Source organism: Mesoplodon densirostris, chromosome 19 (assembly GCF_025265405.1).
Source record: "Mesoplodon densirostris isolate mMesDen1 chromosome 19, mMesDen1 primary haplotype, whole genome shotgun sequence".
NCBI classification, from domain to species: domain Eukaryota; kingdom Metazoa; phylum Chordata; class Mammalia; order Artiodactyla; family Ziphiidae; genus Mesoplodon; species Mesoplodon densirostris.
The window spans coordinates 13,788,615-13,809,816 of record NC_082679.1 but is presented as its reverse complement, the minus strand read 5'-3'; the positions used below and the strand labels follow the sequence as shown (position 1 = coordinate 13,809,816).

The following is a 21,202-nucleotide window of genomic DNA, read 5'->3' as shown; positions in this document are numbered from 1 at the left end:
TTCAAGGGCTTTTAGCTCAAAATAATCCTCATGCCAAAGGGGCATATTTTGTTATCGTTGTTGGTGTTTAATATTTATTTACTTAGGCTGTGCCAGGTCTTCACTGTGGCATGCAGGATCTTTAATTGCAGCATGCAAACTCTTAGTTGTGGCATGCGGGATGTAGTTCCCTGACCAGGGATCGATCCCAGACCCCTGCATTGGGAGAGTGGGGTCTTACCCACTGGACCGCCAAGGAAGTCCCAAAGGGTAATATTTTGGGTGGCATATTTGTCACCCTTCAACACACACATATTTACATCCATCTTTCTTTCTCTTTTATGTGTATATAATACTCATCAGTCACAGAGGGCAGGTATGACTCCACTCATACAAGGTACCTGGAACAGTGAAATTCACAGAGACAGGAAGTAGCAGGGTGGTGGCCAGGGGGTGCCGACAGGGGAACAGGGAGCCAGTGTTTAGTGGGTACAGGTTTCAGTTGGGGAAGGTGAAAAAGTTCTGGGGATGGATGGTGGTGAGGGTTGCACAACAAATTTAGTCATGTAATTATTAGCTCACACGGACACCTCCATTTCCAGCCCGATGTCACAGGGTTCACGGCCCATTTCTTTGGTCCACACCTATACGTCCCTCCTCTGACAGGGAGAGAGCAGCTCTGGACTTGCTTCCATCGCTGACACCCACACGGCATTTCCTCCCCCTGGGGAAGCCGCCCTCCCTCGCTGGGCTCCAGCACCTCCCAGTGATCCTCACCTCTGCACAGACACCTCCTTCCACGTCGGGGCTGCGTTCCCCGCTGTTCCGCCGCCCTCCTTGCCCCCCTCCTGAGGGCCAGCCTCTGCTGAGCACCCTCCTCACCGGCGCCCTCTGACACCCCAGCTGACCCAGCCCTGGGGGAGGGGTGCCCCCTCAGCCCCCTCACCCCGCCCAGTGGGACCCCACCCCCCAGAGGCAGTACTTACTCACCCGCCTAACCGCTGGAGCACCCAACTGCTCAGCAGAAGAAGGAAAGGAAGGCAGAAGAGGAGAAACAGCAAATCAGTGTTTTCACAGCGCAAGATGGAAATGTACAAGATTACTTTGGCCTTGGAGAGACAGTGGAAATACTTGAAACTCAACATGTCAAAATCCCACATTCTGATTAAAATGCTTAAAGGGGTTTAATGAACTCAGTTTATCAATGGAACCAAATAGGACAGCAACTGCTTCTCCTTTGCAAGTGATTGCATTTGATACAATTTACTATATTTATAAATAAAACTGTAAGGTTTCCAGTGGACTTCCTAGCTTAAGAAAAAGTCACATTTTGGGGAATTCCCTGGTGGTCCAGTGGTTAGGACTCGGTGCTTTCATTGCCGAGGGCCCGGGTTCAATTCCTCATCAGGGGAAAAAGATCCCACAAGTCAAGCACAGCAGGGCCAAAAAAATAAAGGGTCAGATTTTTAAAACATGTCATTTTCCTCATTGGTAAACTAATTTACAAAACCAATCCAGCCCCTGAATTATCTTCACTTTGAAAACCAACCCAAAGTCTCCAAGAAGCTGACATGGACACAGCCTGGGATTTTCAATTCCTACAAACACCGTGGTACACTTAGTGCTTTTCGCCCCAGTTATTTCTGAAGGAGGGGAAAGCCAGCAAACTCAGCCCGCTGGGCATCCCTCTCTTTGTTTTCATGGCAAACGAGCGTGGTGGCTCTTAAATGCTGAGGAGTGACAGTGTTTCCTAGGGCAGGTGGAGGAGGTCTGGCTGTTTCAGGGGCTAAAACTTGATTGGGGTGGTGGTTGCCCAGGTCTGTGTATTGTCAAGGCTCATGGAAGTGTTCCGGTCAAACCTGGATGATTTACGAGCGTGACCTACAGCTTGAGAAAACAAAAAGAGTATCGGGAAGTAAGGACATCTGCCACTTATTTAGAGGTGAAACAAAAATGCTCCTTAGCATATTATTCCAGAACTGATTGAAGATAACCAACACAAGTGAGCAAGAATCCATCCAGGATGCCCATATGTGACTGCTGGAAATGAACGAGCAGTCAAACTGGTAACAGACTCAATGCAAACATTTGGCCAAACAGCAAGGTCAAGTCAGGACTTTCAGGTCGGCAGCATGTGGGGAAATATCCAACCACAATGAAGAAATCAGGGAAAAGATGAGCTAGTGGGATACACAGCAATATACAGCATGAGGTATAGAAAAGGGACATCCTGAGTGATCAGAGTAATGGAGTCCATCATCCTGGGAAACTCTCCACCCGAGTAGAGGTTGGTGTTACCACCTCAGACCCCACTGTCCTGTCTATTGAAAGTCCCGATGAGGTGCCCTTGGCACACAGAGCGGCTCCAGCCCAGGCCCTGGCCCGTCCTTGCTGCGAGGCCTTGGTGAGAGGCTGGCCCTCTCTAAGCTTGCTTTCTCCTCTGCCAAATGGGGGTGCCTGCAGCCCCCAACGAAAGGCCTAAACGCAGCTGCCCAGCCTCCCTGTCCGAGGCCCTGCCTGGCTCCTCCAACTGCCCGAGCTGTGTGGTCAGGGGCCCGGAGGGAGGCTGGGACGCCCGCAAGGCTGTGGATCAGGTTCTGAGTCTGCTTGTCTCCACCCAAAATTTCCATTCCTGGCTCTGCCCCAGGCCTCTTGTCCCTCTGCCGGGTGGGGCGCCAATGGGGGTGGGGTGTGGGGAGTAGGGCGGTGGAAACGGAGAGGGGGCTGCTAGGAGGGGCTTCTGCCCAGCCCCCCACCTCCCCGTTCCCTGTCTTCCAGAAACCTCTTTCAGCATTCTCCCTCTGACCCCACCCTTCATACCTGGATTCTTCTTCTGGAGTTTGGGGCTGTGGGGAGTGGAAATGGGCCTGAGTGGAGGGTCCCACTTTTTTTCTTCCTTGGTCTGGCTGGGGGGCAGGTCATAGGTGACCCCTCCTTCCCCGCCCCTTGTTCTGAACATCGGATGGGAGAGAGGAAGAGTTCTGGGAGGAGGAGGGAGAGAGACTCGAAGGAGAGAAACAGGAACACGTCAGGGGGCGGGGGGACAGAGACACAGGACAGCCAGAGAGACAGAGAGTCAGAGAGACTAGGGCATCCTGGAGACAGAATAAACCAGAGAGAAACTTCCAGAGATCAAGAAAGCCAGAGACACAGTCCCCGTGGTACTGCACAGCTGTGGTTTTTGGGCAAGCTGCTTCTCATTTCTGAGCCTCAATTTCCTTATCTGTCAAATAAGGGGGATCAATGGCCCTCCGTCAGTGGCCTGTCTGAGATCAGTGGTCTGTGGCACATGCTAGAAAGGCCGGAGGCTCCGTTAATGGCAGCTGTGGTATCTTTTATTCCTTCTTTCACCCATATTTGCGGAGCACTTATGTGTGCCAGGCACTGCACTAGGGACCAAGGAGACAGCCTTGACCATCAGGCAAAACATCCCGCCCCTCTGAGCTCCCTTTGCTATTATTATTGTTGTTGTTGCCATGGTTATGATTATATTACAGAAGCATAAACCGGAATTTCAGTGCAGACACATCCTTAGCCCTAGTCAGCAGGTCCTAACCTGGGAGAGAGGGTCCAGAGTTGCAACCCACAGCTTAGCCTCTCAGGACTCGAGTTTTCCATGATGAAATGGGCACGAGAGTGTTTTCTCTCCACCAGGCACCAGGAAGGTACGGCTGGAGGGATGGTGGCTCAATGAGCCTTCTCTGATTTTTTTTTCTTTTAAATAAAGAAATTTATTTATTTATTTTTGGCTGCGTTGGGTCTTCGTTGCTGCACACAGGCTTTCTCTAGCTGTGGCGAGCGGGGGCTACTCTTCGCTGCCATGCACGGGTTTCTCATTGCGGTGGCTTCTCTTGTTGCAGAGCACGGGCTCTAGGCCTGTGGGCTTCAATAGTTGTGGCACATGGGCTCAGTCGCTGTGGGATGCAAGCTCAGTAGTTGTGGCTCACAGGATGTAGAGCGCAGGCTCGGTAGTTGTGGTGCATGAGCTTAGTTGCTCTGAGGCATGTGGGATCTTCCTGGACCAGGGATCGAACCTGTGTCCTCTCCCCTGGCAGGTGGATTCTTAACCACTGCGCCTCCAGGGAAGTCCCTATAATGTTATTATTATTGTCATTATTGTTAACTGTTCCTATCATCATCAGCTCAGAGGAGAGGGACCGTACACCTGGGAATACTCAGGGATTGCAGGGGTGTCAGAGGCCCTAGAAGGAGGGTGCTGGCCAGCATGGCCCCAGGACCAGGGTCTGTGCCAGGTGTGGGTGGTGGGTGTGGAAAGGGGTGACGGTGAATCACCAGGACCAGCCACGCCCTGCTTCTACTTAAGGTCCCAGCAGCCACACCCACCACCACCACTGCCTGTCTGCTGTTCCAGCCATGCCAGGGAATCTTGTGAGTGCTTCGGGGGTGTGGGGGTGGCGAGGTTTTGGATCCAAGGCTGCACTGGAATGGGGTAGGGGCTGGTGCTTGGCTGAGGTCTCCTGTTTCAAGCAGAAAGTGGCTGTTGTGGCATGCTGTGATGGTCTGGGTTGTTGTTTCTGGGTTGACCCAATCCATCCCATGCTCCCATCTCCCCCTTGGTGTTTCCCCCTTACTTTCTACCTCTCTGAGTATCTTCCTGTTGATTCTTTGTGTTCCTCTCTTCAACCCTTTCCCTACGCCTGGCTCTCTTTCCTGTGCCTCTGTGCCCTTTCTGCTCTCTGATTCTGCTGGCCTGGGTCCTGGTCATGTTCTCCCCGGCGCTGACCCATGTGTCTCTCTCCTCTGCCTCCCTGATCCACTTTGGCCCCTGCACCCCTGCTGCTGCAGAGCGAGCCGTACGGGTTGTCGCTGGCCAAGGGCTTCGAAGTCGGCACCGTGATGAAAGTTCGTGGTGTTGTCCCCAAGGATGCTGAGAGGTGAGACCTCCAAGCCTCAGCGGTAAGGGATGGGAGGTCTCCAAGCTCAGCTGACCCCACTTCTTACAGCCCAGAGAACGCAGCCCCAGGCCAACTTTGCCCACCAGGATCTTGGAATCCCCAAGCTATTTCCCACCTTCTGGAATCTGATGTCTTTACTCATTTGTCCCAGGACAGTGTACCTGGGGTCCCTACAACCTTCTAAGAGTCTGGGAGTTCCAGGGCAATCCAAGGCTCTTACTTATTGTAAGACTTCCAGTCTGAGTCTGAAGCAACTGTGGAAACACAGCCTGTAAGTCAGAGGTGCCCTGGGCACCTGGGAGGCCTCAGCAATCAAACCTATGTCTTCCTGGGTCGGGAGCTTCAGGATTTCTGGGAATCTACGATGCCTGGGAAAACTGGGGTCCCTGGTACTGTTCCCAGCCCTCTGAGAATTGGGGGATCAGGAGCACTGTGGTTGGGAACCAGGAGCACCCTGGTCTTCAGGACCATGACTCCTTGGCAACTCCCAGACTCTGGAAATGAGGGAGACCCAGGCCATAGTACAGTGACCCTCGCCTAGGTGGATGTGTGTCCAGGTCCCCAGTTGGTTTCTGGATGTCCTGGAATCTGGGCTCCTTGGCCTCCAGTCCACCACCCCTCCTTCACTGGCATGTAGCTCTCAGGTCCCTGTAAACTTGGATGTGCTCTGGCAATCGGTAAGTCCTCTCTCTGACGCCCCCTCCCATCTGCCACCTAACAGCTTCTACATAAACCTGCTGTGCAGTAACGAGCGGGACAGTGACATCGTCCTGCATTTCAACCCCCGGCTGGGTGAATCCACGGTAGTCTTCAACACGATGGAGTGCGGCGCCTGGGGCCCAGAGGAGCGCGGCAGTGGCCCTGGCTTCCAGCGTGGTGAGGCCTTCGAACTGCTCCTGATCGCCCAGGAAAAAGCCTTCAAGGTGCGTCTCTGCCCCAGGGGTGGCTGCCAACACCCAGGTCTCTTCCCTTGGCAAGGCCAGGAAGGCCCTTGGCGGAGGTGGGGAGCAAAGGCGCGGCCAAGGCTGGGCAGCGCGTCCCCAGTCCCTCACCTCCCCTGGCACAAGCGCACTAGAGGGCAGGCGTATGGCGGTGACAAGGACGCGAGAGCACGAGCGCAAAGGGTGGGTGTCCAGCGGGGAGGCGTGGACATCCCGGACCCTATTCCCTGTCCACTGGCGTCTGACGTAGCGGCTCTGGGGCAGGGGGATGGATGGGTTGGGAGACAGGACCCAAAATAAGTCCCAGCAGGGAGTGGTTGCTGTAGACCCTCCACCACCCAGGCCGTTCTCCACTTTCAAGCTGTGCGTCACAGTGAGGCGGTGGACGCGGGCACCGTGGAGACTACATCCACCGCCAAAGCTTAAAAAGCACCCCCGGGCCTCCCTGGTGGCGCAGTGGTTGAGAGTCCGCCTGCCGATGCAGGGGACGCGGGTTCGTGCCCCGATCCCGGAGGATCCCACATGCCGCGGAGCGGCTGGGCCCGCGAGCCATGGCCGCGGAGCCTGTGTGTCCGGAGCCTGTGCTCCGCAACGGGAGAGGCCACAGCAGTGAGAGGCCCGCGTACAGCAAAAAAAAAAAAAAAAAAAAAAAAAAAAGCACCCCCGTGCCAACAATGAACTCACTGAATCCTCACGGCAAGGGCTTAGGATCAAGAGTAGCCCTTTTCCTCAATGCGGGGTTGCGGGGGTGACGAGGTCACACAGCGTGGGTATGAGTCGGGAATGACCCCGCAGTCGCCTCGGGAACCATAAACCCTGTCTCCTCGCCCCTGCAGGCTGTGATTGGGAACGAGGAATACTACGAGTTCAGATACCGGCTCCCACCAGAGCGCGCGCTGGCGTTGCGAGTGGGCGGGGACATGGAGCTGGATTGGATGCAGCTCCTCTGAGCCTTCCCTGGAGGGCGGGTGGGGACGGGGCACAGGGGTCTTGGGTGACAAATAAAGTCTTAGCCTCTCTTCTGTGCGCCTCCTGTGTGTCTGTGTCTCCTTCATATAGACGAGGATAGCAGGCTCAGGGAGGTGAAGACGCTGACTAAGGGTCACACAGCGATTGCGTGGCCGCGGCGGGTCCAGGCCTGGATCTCCGAGGGCACTTTGTGTCCCTGGAGGCCTGAGGAGGGTCACGATCTGGCGGAGGTGAGGCTTTGGCTTGCCCCCCTGCAGCACTTTGCAAAGCAGCCAGGTGGTAATGCGGTGGGGGGCGACTTTAGGGAATTTGCAGGGGCCCAAGCCATCCCTTGGCGCCCGCTCCGTGGGTGTAACGGACCCCTCAATCGGTACGTGTGCAAACAGGTCCCTTGGAGACCCCAGCCTCGCGGAGAAGATGCGTGAATCTCAGGTTCCCGGCGCAGATGTCCCTCTTCTTGCCTCTCGCCGGTTTCGCCTACCTACTGGCGCCTGCAGACAGGTGGCGCGGGGAGGGGCTTAGAGGCGGATCCGGGCCTCGCCTGCCTCCCATCTGTTCGGGAGTCAGGACAGGCCTCCGATGGTCGCGCCCCGGGGCAGAGGCGCACTGAAGCTGCAGCCTCCCCGCCGAGAAGACGGGGAACGCGAACGGCCGGGCTCCTGTGTCCCGGCTGCCGTCGAGCTTGTTCACACACTTCGTCCATCTGGGCTCGCCCGACGGCCCCGAGACGCCGGCCCTCCCCGAGATTCTAGGGGGTATGGGGAGTTGGGTATATACAGACGCCCAGTCACCCCCGACCGCCAGGTGGGGATTTTCTGGTTTCTGGGGGTCTCTGGGTCGCCCTTGAATAGCTGTGGTTGGCGGGGGAGCCGGGACCAAGCGAGCGCCCCCAACCTCGCACCCTCAGCGAGGCGCTCGCAGCGGCCGTGGTTCGCAGCTGCGGATGGAGGCGGGGGTGGGGTGGGGAGGCGGGGGGGAGGTGGCGGCAGCGTGCCAGCAGCTCACAGTGGGTTCGGGCCCGGGTCTCGGAAAGTCCGGATTCGCACCCCTGGCGGATGTACCACAGGCTTCCGGCCCGGACTCCGGCCAAAGTGTGACAGACAGATCTCCCTCCTTCCCTTGGGCCGCTGCAGAAGTTGCGGTTTAAAAACGGAGGCTCGGCAAGGTGGGGCTGCTTGCCGACTGAACCTGAAACAGCTAGGGTGGTGGGAAGACCAAACCCTGCCGCGGGACTTGAGCTTTTTCTGGACCCGTTTTTCTGCCCCTTGAGACCCTTCGGCTGAAGCCACTTCACCCCCATGCCCGGCCCTTGAGAGTGTATCTCTGGTTGGGTCGTGGAATGCAGGACACCCTCTCCCACTGGAGGACCCGGGAAAGTCTGAATTCCCCTGGTCCCAGGGCTCATTATGTTTATTTTTATTTTTATTTGCCTGTTAAAGGAATTTATATATATAATATCACTTTTAATATATATATTAATTTAAAGATATACCTACGGTACAAATTTCAAAGTATGCAGTGGAAAATACAGTTGTTGGCACAACTGGTAAAGGTGGTTGGGGTCTCGGAATAGATGGTAGTTATCCATCTATTAATCTGTTAATTATGGTAGTTATCCATCTGTTAATCTGTTATCCATCTGTTAATTTCCTGATTTTCACTGTTGCCTTACAGTGGACATGCAAGAGAATGTTCTTGTTTGTGGAAATACACAATAAAGTAATTGAAGGTGATCAGGAAGCATGTTGGCAACTTGGTCTCAAATGAGTGTAGGGAAAAAATTTTTGTACTGTACTTACAACTTTCTGTGTTAGTCATTTCAAAATAAAAAAACTATCAATATATAAAATATGTATATGAAAGTCCTCCTTTGTAAGAGCAAACTTCTGTTACCCGTGTCTTTATCTCTTGTGTATCTTTCCAAAACTCTCTGCACTTCTAAACACATGTATATGCAATTTTTTCCCCTCCTTGCATAAAATTGAGCATCTTTCACCTACTCACCTCTTTTTTGTCACTTAGCAAAATATGGGCATAGTTTGATGTGTGTATTTGATGTATTGACCCTTTTATCATGATGAAACATCCTTTGTCTCTAGTACAATTTCTTTTAACATCTATTGTGTCTGATACTAATTTTGCCCTTCTAGTCTCTTATGGTTACTGATTGCATGGTACTTCTTTTCTCATCCTTTTACCTTCAACTTATTTATGTCTTAGATCTAAAGTGTGTCTTTTGTAGATAGCATATACTTGGATCTTGTTTTCTTATCCAGGCTGAAAATGTATTATTCTCTGTAGCTTCATAACAAATTATCCCAGTAACATCATAACATAACACATACTTACTGTCTTACAGTTGCTGAAGTTAGGAACCTAGAAGTGGCTTAACTAGGTTGTGGTGCTGAGTTTTCCTGCAGTTACAGTCAAACTATAAGTGAAGTTGCTAGCACCCAAAAGAAGTTTTGGCAAACTATGGCTGTTGGTTAAACCCACCCACTACCTATTTTAGTAAGGCTCACAATCTAAGAATGGTTTTCACATTTTAAAATAGCTGGAAAAAAATGAAAAGAAGAGCAACATTTCTTAACACTTCAAATGATGTGAAATTCAAATTTCAGTGTCCATAAATAAAGTTTTATTGGGACACAGCCATGCTCTGTCATTTATGTATAGCCTACTGGCCGCTTTTGTGCCTCACCCATGGAGTTCGGGAGCTGCAACAGAGACTGGGTCACCCACAATGCCTAACATATTTACTATGTGACCATTATAGAAAACGTTTGCAACCTCTGCTCTAAAGGCTTGACTGGGATTGGAGGAACTTCTTCTAAGAGGGCTTACACACATGGATGTTGGCAGGAGTTTTCAGTTTCTTGTCACATGAACACTTACATAGGACTGTTCAAGAAGTTACTGACTCCTCCTGGGGGAGTCATTGAGAAATGAGAGAGCAGGAGAGCAAGCCAAGACAGAAGCTGTAGTGTCTCTTATATCCCCGTTTGAGAAGTGACATGCTCTCAGTTCTGCCATATTCTCTTGATGAAATGTAGTCACACATACCAACCCTGGTACCATTTGGGAGGGGTTCACACAAGGGTTTGAATATCATTGGAGGCCAGTTTGGAAGCTGACCACCACGGACGATCTCTGACTTTATTTTTTTTAAGTTCTTTTTTTTTTTGGCTGCGTTGGGTCTTTGTTGCTGCGCGTGGGCTTTCTTCAGTTGCGGTGCACCGGCTTCTCACTGCAGTGGCTTCTCTTGTTGCGGGGCACAGACTCTAGGCATGTGGGCTTCAGTAGTTGTGGCACACGGGCTTAGTTGCTCCGCGGCACGTGGGATCTTCCCGGACCAGGGCTCGAACCCGTGTCCCCTGCATTGTCAGGCGGATTCTTAACTACTTCGCCACCAGGGAAGCCCCGATCTCTGACATTTGGTTGGAATGTTTATTTCATTCACACTTGATGTCGTGATTGATACAGTTGGCTTCATGGCTGCCATTTTGCTATTTGTTTTTACTCTGTTAGTCCTTCACTACCTGGCTTTGTGTTGAACAATTTTTAGTATACCATTTAAATTCCTCTGTTTTTTTTTTTTAACTGTATATTTTGAAAGCTGGTTTTTAAATTGTCACTCTAGGGATGACAGTATACATTGTAAATGATCACAGTCAACTTTATGTTAATAGAGATTTAATTCCAGTAAAATATAGCAGCATTGCTCCAATATATCTCCATTTCCCACCTTTTTTTTTTTTTTTTTTTTTGCGGTACGCGGGCCTCTCACTGTTGTGGCCTTTCCCGTTGCGGAGCACAGGCTCCGGACACGCAGGCTCAGCAGCCACCGCTCACGGGCCCAGCCGCTCCGCGGCATGTGGGATCCTCCCAGACCGGGGCACGAACCCCTGTCCCCTGCATCGGCAGGCGGACTCTCAACCACTGCGCCAACAGGAAAGCCCTCTCACCTTATTTTGTGCTATTGTTGTTATATATATCACATTCATATATGTTATACACTCTACAATATAGTGTTATAATTTTCACTTCTACAATCACATTTTTAAAGAAAATAGAAGAAAAAATAAAAGAAATTTTATTTATATAATTTTGAAAAATATTTATCCACATATTCATAATTTCTAGGATTCTTTATTTCTTCCTGTGGATTTGATGTCATTTTCTTTCATTGTGAAGGACTTCCTTTAGTATTCCCTACAGGGAGGTCTGCTAGCAATGAATTCTCAGTTTTTGTCTATCTCAGAGTATCCTTTTGCCTTCAGTTTTTTGTTGTTTCTTTTTTTTCTTAACATTTGCCTTCAGTTTTTAAATATAGTTTTGTTGAGTACAGAATTACTGACAGTTTTCTTTTGTTTAGTACTTTGAATAAATCATTCAACTGCCTTCTGGCCTTCATTGTTTCTATGAAAATTTAGCTGTGAATCGTACTGCTTTCCCCTGTACATGATGAGTTGTTTTTCACTTATAGCTTTCAAATTTTTCTCTGTCTTTTTTTTTTTTTTTTTCTTCCAGCAGTTTAACTATGATGGGTCTCGGTATGGATCTCTTTGCGTTTATCCTACTTGCAGTTCATTGAGCTTCTCGGATCTAGAAACTAAGGTCTTTCATAAAATTGGGTAAGTTTTCAGCCATTATTTCTTCAAACATATTGCAGCAGTGACAGAAAACTAAACATGGCCTCTCCAGCTCTTTGGGGGACCCTCTCCCTGTGCTCCTCTAGGCTCGTGACTGATGTATCTCCTGACAGCCATCCCTGGGCAGTGAGTGTTCAGTAAGGGAGGAGGGAGCCCAGAAGAAGGAGAAGACTGCCTCAGACTGGAGGCTGCCCAGGTCAGCTCTCCTCCCTTCCTGACCTCCTCAGCATCCATCCAGGGTCTGAGGGCCCCCAGAACATCTTTGATCAATGTTTGACAAATCCATAGAATCTTTTGGAGAACTCAACGAAAATATTGATGCCCAGGACCCACTACAGATTTACTAGGCTAGAACATACGAAATTATTGATATTTAACCACTTTTAACCTACAAAAATGGCATTTTTGTGGTTTAATCTAATGATGGTCTGGGTTGGGGTCAGGTATCAATATTTTTTTAAAGCTCCCCAGGGGATTGCAACGTAGGACTGTTTAAGAACAAGACCAGGTGAATGAATGAGACAATAAACTGAATGAGTAATTGAATAGACAGTGACAAATGACTGGATATGTGAACAAGCGAGTGAGTGAATGAATAAGAGTGAATAAATGGATGCATGAAAGTGTAAGTAAATGAACATATTATTAACTCAACACAAAGATGATGATAAAAGGATGTTTGAATGAATGACACATGGTTAGTGGACAGATGAAGAGATAAATATATGGATAAATAATTGGAGGGCCTCCCTGGTGGCGCAGTGGTTAAGAGTCCGCCTGCCGATGCAGGGGATACGGGTTCGTGCCCCGGTCTGGGAGGATCCCATATGCCGCGGAGCGGCTGGGCCCGTGAGCCATGGCCGCTGGGCCTGCGCATCCGGAGCCTGTGCTCCGCAACGGGAGAGGCCACAACAGTGAGAGGCCCGCATACCGCAAAAAGAAAAAAAAAAAAAAATTGGAAATGGATGGAGGAATAGATCGTGAAGAGAAGAATGGATGACTGGATAGATAAAAAATGGACAAATGGATGGATGGATGGATGTGCTGGAAGGCAGAGAACTGCGTGGACAAATGAAGGAGGGAGTGAAGAGATGAAAGGATGAATGAAATTTGGATGTAAGGATGGCTGAGTGAATAGACATATGGACTAATAAATAAGTAGTTAGATGTTTGAATGGATGGATGGTCAGATGGATGGGTGAATGGCTGGATGATGAATGGATGAACAAACAGCTAAAATGGAGAGGTAGAGTGGATGGATTGTTGAATGTTTAGATAGATGGATGAACATATGCTCAGATGAATGTTTGGAAAGATTGATGGATGATGAGATAGATGGATGGAGGGATGAATGGATGGGTGGATGGATGAAGGGATGGATGAAAAGATGGCTGGACAAACAGACAGATAGATGGATTGGTGAGTGTCTAGATGGTTGGATGTTGAATGGGTATATGGGCTTTTGGTTGGATGGATGCAGGGTGGATGGGACAACAGGCTGTATAGTGGTTGAGCACGTAGCCTTGGCAGCCAGACCACCTCGATTTGGATCCTGGTTCTGCCATTTATGGACTCTGTGACCTTGGGCAACAGCTTTATCTTTCTTTGCCTGTCTCCTCATCATTTACAGATGGAAAATAATAATAGTACCTACCTCCTGGCATTGTGAGGAGTGAATGGGTTCATACACATAAAGCCCTAGATTTATTATGATGAGAGGATGGATGGACAGATGATTGGATGGCTGAATGGACAGTGCTTGATTGTACCAAGAAGGAAGGAAGAGTGAGGGAGGCGAACAGGGTCGTGTACACTCACAAGACACCCTCGGGCATTTTATTAGGGGCTTAGAAAGGAGTTCTACAGGATCTTCCTCTGTGTTCCCAAGGGTTATGGCCCCAGATATAGATCAGATCTGGACATAGGACAAGGTGACATCACCCTGAATCTCCACCATGTCCACCCTCTGGAAGGCCGAAAGGCGATGGGAGAAGTCGAAGAGGTGCTGGCCGTTGGCATACACCTTGAAGCGATCCATGCCACAGCGAATGGACAGCTGCAGAGAGAGGGGCGGGCATGAGGCCAGAGCCAGGACAGAGGCTTTGGAGGGAAGCAGGGAAAGAGACCCCAGACTCACATCAAAGAACTGTCCAGGACCAAACGGGTTGTAGGGGACCTTCCTTTCCTCGGCTCCCCACAAGCCATTCAGAAAGCTGTTCCGAACCACGGTGCCCTCATTCAGCCGGGGGTTAATGTGCAGAGCCAGGTCCCCTGAGGATCCCACCTTGAAGTTGATGACAAAGCTGGGGGCAGAGAGAAAGGTAGGAGTGAGATGGGTGGGGGGGAGGTGGGGGAGCGCTTTGCTCCCCAAGGAAGGAGGGGACTGGGGACTGGATTCCCAGGTCTCCAGTGGAGGAGGAGGCTGAGGGCTCAGACTCCTAGGACTGAGGGATGAGGAGGACCAAGGATTCACACCTCAATCTGGATTCCGTACCTCTTGGCTGTGGGGGGTACGTAGCCCTTGACAATAATGGTTCTTCGGGCTGTAAGCCCCCCTTGCAGTCTCCCATTAAATGGCACAGGCTGTGGGAAGAGAACATGGTGTCCCATCATCTCTCAGGTCCCCAGAAGCCAGAGGCGGGACAAGTTTTCAGAGAGGGGCTCTCACTTGTCCTGGGAAATGTCCCAAACCGCCAACCTCCACCCCCTCTGACCACCAACTCCACCCTCTCCCCACCCACCTCCCGCCCCAAACACCCTCTGCCCACTCTATTTCCTACCTTCTCAGGGCTCCCCATGGCTCAGGACCCCCGACCCACCACCAGTTCCTGCTTGCCCACAAACTGCCCACCACAGAACCCTAAACTCCCACCAGAGACCTTACCGGGTTGAAGGTTGGGGGTCCCTCCATGGTCTGTGAAGTGAGGAAAAGTTATTCTATAATATTCGGCAAATATTAGGCCCACCTACTACATGCAGGCGTAGCTCTAGGTGCTGGATTAGTACAACTGGGGATCCAGTCTCTCTGACCACCCTCCAATTCTTGCCACCCACCCCCAAATGGCCACACAACCCTCCCACTTACAGGGAGGTTACTTAGCACTTGGTAGCACTGCCCAGGACCCTACACAGATGGACGGAAGGCATGAATGGGGAGAGGCTGGGGGTCCTTTGGCTGCCCTAGGGCCTCCTCAGCCACTGAACCCCACCTCAAGGGGAAGTCCATCACCCACCAGCAGGTACTTACTGGGTACGCCGGATTAGGCATGGGTATCTGTGGGCACAGAAGGAGAAGGAGGCAATGAGGGGGACCCTAAACTAGGGCCTGGAGGGTGTCAAGGATGCCCGCCCCAGGGCAGCCTACCACCACCATCCAAGGGAACTCGGGGTCAAAGGGTGGCACTCAGATGGCTCATTCATGGAGAGGAACTCGCCGTGTTTAGGGATATCCAGTGCACAGCGAACCTCAGCCCACTCCTTTAGGACAAGGCTGGTAAATTCTGTTTTTGTACCCACCTCTGTCCTGGCTTCCTGCTGACCCAGGACCCTCATCCACTCCTCTCCTCCCACTCAATCCAGGAGCCACACGATAAAGTGTGCACCCTCATTACACACCCCCAGGCCCACACAGCACCCTGCTCACCTCATCTCCAACCATGATTTGCCCCTCCCTCTACATGCGCACCCCTGGGGCAACTAGGGGTGCTTTAACCAGCCAAGTTCGTGTCTCTCCCTTGTCTGTCTCAGCTCTTTCAGTCTGTGTGTGACTCTGTTTCTCAGCCTCTCTTACTCGCTGTCTCTGTCTCTGTTCCTCTCTCTCGTCCTCACCTTCTCACCAGTGGTTCCTTTCCCCACCCAACAATTTTTATTCACTCTTTCTCTCTGTTTCTGATGCACTCATTTCTGCCTCGACTTCCGTTTTAAGCCAACTATCCTGAAGGTCCTTTAAAAATTGCTTCATCCTTGTTTTTCTTTTTATTCTGGCTGTGTTGAGCGTTTTGCAGGATCTTAGTTCCCTGATCAGGGATTGAACCCGGCCCCTCGGCAGTGAAAGTGAGGAGTCCTAACCACTGGACCGCCAGGGAATTCCCATGTTGTTCTTCTTTTTAAAATACATTGATGAGGGAATTCCCTGGCGGTCCAGTGGTTAGGACTTGGCACTCTCATTGTGGGGGCCCGGGGTTTGATCCCTGGTCAGGCAACTAAGATTCCGCAAGCCATGCAGTGCAGTCATAAGTAAGTAAGTAAATAAATAATAAAATAAAACACACTGATGAAGCACAAGAGTAAAATGAACACCCATGGGCCCAAGGCCACCTTAGGGATGAAGACATTCCCAGCGTTTCCTCATCAGGGAGGAAGAGGAGTGGTTTGATCCGTGCCTCTGCCGCTTACAAGCTCCATGACCTTGGGCAAGTTACTGAAGCACTCCGTGCCTCAGTTCCCACATCTGTAGAATGGGGCTGATGATCATCAGAATACTTTCCCCTTGGAGGTGCTGGGGGACTTACAGGTTGGGAAGGGTAGAGCCCTCAGCTGAAGGACATGCCAGGGTTCTGAAGTTTGGGCTTCTCCAAGGAGTGTTGCTGTGGGGTTCTAGTGCTTGTGTCTTGGCCAGTTGTTCACCATGGACCTGATAGTGGGGTTTCATGGTCACCGGTGTGTGTCTGTTCAGCTTCCGTAGATGCTGCCCAGTTATTTCCCGAGGTATGGGAATCTCGACCAGTCCACAGCCTCACCAGCCATGGGTATGATGTGCCTTTCCCGTTATAGCCCTTCTGGCGGGTGTGTAGTGGTAGCTCCCTGTGATTGGCAGTGAATTTCCCAGCTGACTGATGACGTCAGGCAACTTCTCAGAAACATGTTTGCTACTCCTGTGGTTTTTGTCCCTCCCTATCTTCACTTTCTGACTCAGCTTACACACCTACTTCTCCTCCAGAAAGCCTTTCCTAAGACTTTCCAGGGACTTCCCTGGCCATCCAGTGGTTGGAACTCTGCACTTTCACTGCCAAGGGCCAGGGTTCAATCCCTGGTCGGGGAAGTAGGATCCTGCAAGCCACGTGGCACAGCCAAAATAATTAAATAAATAAAATAAAATAAAATGATGGTGTAGAAAATGGTGCAAATACCTTAAAAAAAAAAAAAAAGACTCTCCAAACCTCCTATATGTGCCCCACCCCTGCACTGACGACTTGTGGCCACTACTATCTGGTGACACATGTGTCTTCCCAGTAGACTGCCTTGGTTGCCGCTGGGTCTGTGGCATCACCTGGCAAAGGGTCTGGCACAGAGCAGGTGCTCAGGATATAAGTGAATGTAGGGATGAATTAAGGAAGAAAGCAAGCAAACAAGAGGGGGACACACCACACACCTGGTTTGGGGTGGGCTGGCCTCCGATGATGTTGATTGACTGAAGCTGCAGGTCGCCATCCACATGCAGGTGGGTGACCATCTGTAGTGGGATCCGGTGCCCAAACTCATAGAAGGGCTTCCCATTTACCACCACCTGGAGGGCAGGGGTCAGGTCAGAGGTGGCACCTCTGACCCTGGAGGGTAGGAAACAGGAAGCAGGAAACAGGGAGATTTTTAACTTGGGGTCACAAGTGTTGAGGGTGAGCTGGGATAGCCTCAGAGTCAGGAATCTTGAGTCCACCGGTGAGAGGTCAAGCTGAGGTCAAAAGTCAGTTCACAGATTGGTGGGTGGAAGAGAATAGAGAATTTAGCCTGAGGATGGAGATTGGGAGATAACTTAATCGGAGTCCTTGTTTTGGTACCAAATGATTGGGTGTCAGGTCCAGCTCTGACATGTCTTGGCTGTGTGAGCTTAGGTAAGTCAGTCACTTCTCTGAGTCTTTGTTTCTGCATCTGTAAAATGGGATCTCGCTCTGGGACTGTTGGGAAGGCATGTCAAAGGCACTGTGGAAATCCCATGTAGAGCCTTGCCTTGTCATCACCTCTCAGGAGTACTGTAAGCCATCACGGTTCTATTTATAGTGCTCAGCAATGGGCACAGCTAAGACCCAGCTCCCCAGGACTGAGAGCTTCCTACATGCTAAGCGCTTTACCTGCTGGCATCAACATGATGATTGGCTCAACAGCTCCGTGAGGGAGGACAAAACACTGTCCCTGTTGTTCAAGAAAGCAGAGGTTCCAGGTGGTAGAGTGACCAGTTCAAGGTCACATGCTGGGGAGAGGCAAAGCCCAGACTTGAACCCGTGTCTGTCCGAGCTCAAGCCCTGATGTTAACCTTGGTGATGAGGTTAGATATCTGGTGTCCATATGAGGGCAGATAACGTCCAGGTAGGTTATCCTGCCAGAAGACTTCTCCCATGGGTCAGGCTGGGACAGATATGCACAGGGTGTCTGATGTGTGTCATTTATGGGGAGTGGCAGGCAGGGGATGGAGAGAACTCCATTCATATTTATGAATGAAATTATATGATAGCTGGGATTTGCTTCTAAATAACCGGAGGGGAAGTGGGAGGTAGACAGTGGACAGCTCTCGGCGCTGGCCAAGGAGAGGGGGGCTTCCCAGGACTCTGTGCTTCTGTGTGTGTTTAGACTTCCTGATAAGGGCCAACATACATACCTCGCAAGAACACGGGAGCAAGATGTTATGCGTGAAACACGTTAGAAGGCTCTCCGAGGTGGAGGAATGGGAATGAGAAAAAGAGAGGCAGGAGAGGAGGAAAAGAAAAGAAAAGAAAAGAAAAGTGAGGTAGGAAGGGAGGAGGGAGGGGGAAGGGAGAGAGGAAAAACGAAGAAAGAAAGGGAGAGAGGGAGGGATCAGGGGAAGGCAGAAAGGCAGGGAGGGAGGGAGGGAGGGAAGGAGGGAGGGAGGGAGGGGTGGGGAGGGGAGGCCCCGCCCTCGAGGCTCCGACCTTGTAGTGCTCGGCCAAGACCATGAACACCAGCTCGAAGGCGGCGCCCCTGCTGAAGGGCATGCTCCTTTTCTTCTCCTCCTTGCCCCAGTTGCCGTTCTGCCTCGTGTTTAAGACCACCTTATCCCAGCCGTCAAAGCGGGGATTGAAGTGGAAGGCGACGTCTGCCTCTGGGCCCTGCCCCACCTCGAAGTTCACGAAGAACCTGGTGGGACACGAAGGGCTGTTCCCCTGGCCGCCCACGCCAGCGCACTACTACCCAAGACTGGAGGCGGAGATCGTGCCCCTGCACTCCAAGGGGCAGATTCCCACCGCTACCCCTTTGCTCACTCCCTTTCCTTATGAGACCCCCTTCCCTGACCCAGCTTCAAATAAGACTGCTACTGGGACTCCTGCGTTTACCCCAGCCCAGTCTCTATCGGCTCAGGTCTCTCTGCCCCCGCCCTGGCTCCTGAAGGCCATTCCCCACATGCAGCCAGAGGGACCCTGTGAAAACCCAAATCGGAGCACCTTCCACAGCTCCCTTCACACCATCATCCCCCAAATTATTCCAAGGGGGCATGTACACACCTGCCTCAGGACCTTTGCACTGGCTGTTCTTTCTGCTTGGAATGCTCTTCCCTCAGATACACCCCAGGCTCCCTCCCTCACCTCCTTCAGGTCTTTGCTGAAAAATTCCCTTCCCAGGAACCTTTCCCTGGCCACCTTATTTAAAGGGACAATGCCACACAACCCCTACCCCACATCTGCTCCCCATCTCCCTTCCCTCCTCATTTGTCTCCATAGCATTTATTGCCATCTGACTTATTGTATATCTGACTTATTTATTTTTTATCTGTCTCCTCTACTAGGATGTCAGCTCCACGAGGACAGGGATCTTTGTCCTGTTGAATGCTCTGTCCCCAGCGCCTAGGCACAGAGTGGGTACTCGGTGGACACAGAAACAATGAACAAAGAAACAACAGTCCTATGACATCATTCAATTATCATCACCATTTTTTTTTTATCATCACACTTTTAAAACCATAAAAAAAGCTAAGTGGACTTCCCTGGTGGCACAGTGGTTAAGAATCTGCCTGCTAATGCAGAGGACACAGGTTTGAACCCTGGTCCGGGAAGATCCCACATGCCGCAGAGCAACAAAGCCCATGCACCACAACTACTGAGCCCGCGTGCCACAACTACTGAAGCCCACAAACCTAGAGCCCGTGCTCCACAACAAGAGAAGCCACCGCAGTGAGAAGCCCGTGCACCACAACAAAGAGTAGCCCTCCCACCACCGCTCGCCTCAACTAAAGAAAGCCCGCATGGAATGAAGACCCAACGCAGCCAAAAATAAATCTAAAAAATTAAAGAAAACAAAAAGCTACGAGTTATTGTAGTGCTGAATATACGACTCTATATGCTTTACATGTTGAATCCTCAAAACCCATTCTAGAGATGACAAACTAAAGCACACAGAGCTTTCCCAGTCACACGGTTGGTAAGTGACAGAGCTGGGACATGAACTCAGGTGGACCAGCTCTGAGCCTGTGATCTTAATTCATGCTGTCATGCCCATCAATTCCAATCCAGTGTCCCAACTCTGGGGCCACCTGTCATGGTGAGTCTCCCTAACACCTCCCAGCCCCCCGCCTGATCTGATCACCAAGCCCTGGACTCCCCAGACCAGAGCTGTTCTTTGGCCATCAGGTGCAGTGGCATAGAGCCCTCTTCTCAGCGGTGGGGAGGAAGGGAAATAGGTCTCCTGCACCTGGGCTGGAAGCCCCCTGTTTTTAGCCCCCTCCCAGCCTAGCCTGGCATGGAGGAGGGTCTTACCTCTTCATATGCTCGCTAGCCACTCCTTGGATGTAAATGGACATTCCAACTCTGAGATTGCCTGGGATGGGCCTGTGGTAGGGCAGCGTCTGCAGAAGGGGCCAGGTGAGGGGCCTCAAAGGCCATCTGCCTATTGCAGCCCTTACTACTCAGTCAGAAGCCCCTCCAGCCCCCCTCCCTTAAGCAAGGGAGAGGAAACCAAGGGGTGAGGGATCAGCGTGAAGATGAAGAGGGTTGAGAGCTGGAGATGGATGTAAATAGTCTATCAGGGTGGGAGTAAGTCAAGCCCTAGGGTCAGTACTGGGTAAATCAGACCCACAGTGGCCGGGTGGGTGCCTCTGAGGATCGGGGTGAGGGTAAATTGGTGTGTGGAGGTCAGGGTGGAGCTAAGCCAGGGACTAGGGTATCTCACCGGGTTGTAGGTAGGCTGGTAGCCTGGTGCAGGAACAAAGGCCATCTTGAGAGGCTGGGCTGGTGGCTTCTACGGTGAGAAGAGCTGCAGGAGTAGGAAATGGCGGCAGATGGCAGCTGGTGGGTGGCTCTTATACCTGAGGATAAGGGAGTGGCTGGCAGGGCAGGGTCCACGGGGTCCCTCTTCTGGGCATCCTAGGCACACATCTTCTGGGGCACCCCCAGTCTCCCTTCTCTTACCAGCCTCACTGGTAACCAGCCGGAACCCAGATCTTCTGGGCCAGGCCTGAGGTACTCAGCTCAGGACCACCTCCTCTAGGCTCTTCTGCAAAGAGGAAGTGCTGGCGAACTTTGGCCCTTCAAGGGCCTTATCAGAGCCCATAAAAACCTGGCTGACCCCTTGTTGTCAGAGGGAGGGTGAGGCCAGGAGGGTTGGGCAGGGTAAGGCTAAAAGGAGTGGCCCAGGAAAGATGGGCAATGGAAACAAGTGAAAAAGCGAGGAGGAACTGGGCACTCTTGATACTCCCAGGAACTGTTCAAGGACCTAAATATATTGCTGCATGCCTCTAGTATGTACGTTATATTGTATATGTAGTGGTTTAGATCACTGACTTCTGGAGCCTGAGGTGCTGGGT

The 21,202-nt window shown here is 51.4% G+C and overlaps 2 protein-coding genes across 3 annotated transcripts; one reads left to right on the top strand and one right to left on the bottom strand.

Annotated features, from left to right (window-relative positions):
* The first annotated feature begins 2,426 nt into the window (after positions 1 to 2,426).
* Positions 2,427 to 6,786, top strand: LOC132479587 (galectin-7-like). Its single transcript, XM_060083128.1, has 4 exons — positions 2,427 to 2,573; positions 4,786 to 4,874; positions 5,617 to 5,818; positions 6,673 to 6,786. The coding sequence occupies exons 1-4, from the start codon at positions 2,427 to 2,429 to the stop codon at positions 6,784 to 6,786; spliced, it is 552 nt and encodes a 183-aa protein (XP_059939111.1).
* A 6,580-nt stretch (positions 6,787 to 13,366) lies between these two features.
* On the bottom strand, positions 13,367 to 20,613 carry LGALS4 (galectin 4). 2 transcript variants are annotated; one of them, XM_060083894.1, is made up of 10 exons: positions 20,569 to 20,613; positions 20,157 to 20,245; positions 18,339 to 18,543; positions 16,807 to 16,963; positions 16,722 to 16,738; positions 14,543 to 14,581; positions 14,342 to 14,371; positions 13,952 to 14,040; positions 13,595 to 13,760; positions 13,367 to 13,513 (listed from the first exon to the last, which is right to left on the bottom strand). In XM_060083894.1, the coding sequence occupies exons 1-10, from the start codon at positions 20,611 to 20,613 to the stop codon at positions 13,367 to 13,369; spliced, it is 984 nt and encodes a 327-aa protein (XP_059939877.1). The 2 variants fall into 2 exon arrangements, with proteins under 2 accessions (XP_059939877.1, XP_059939878.1); XM_060083895.1 differs by lacking the exon at positions 16,722 to 16,738 and adding an exon at positions 14,705 to 14,731 and having other exon boundaries at positions 16,829 to 16,963.
* Between the last annotated feature and the right edge of the window lie 589 nt (positions 20,614 to 21,202).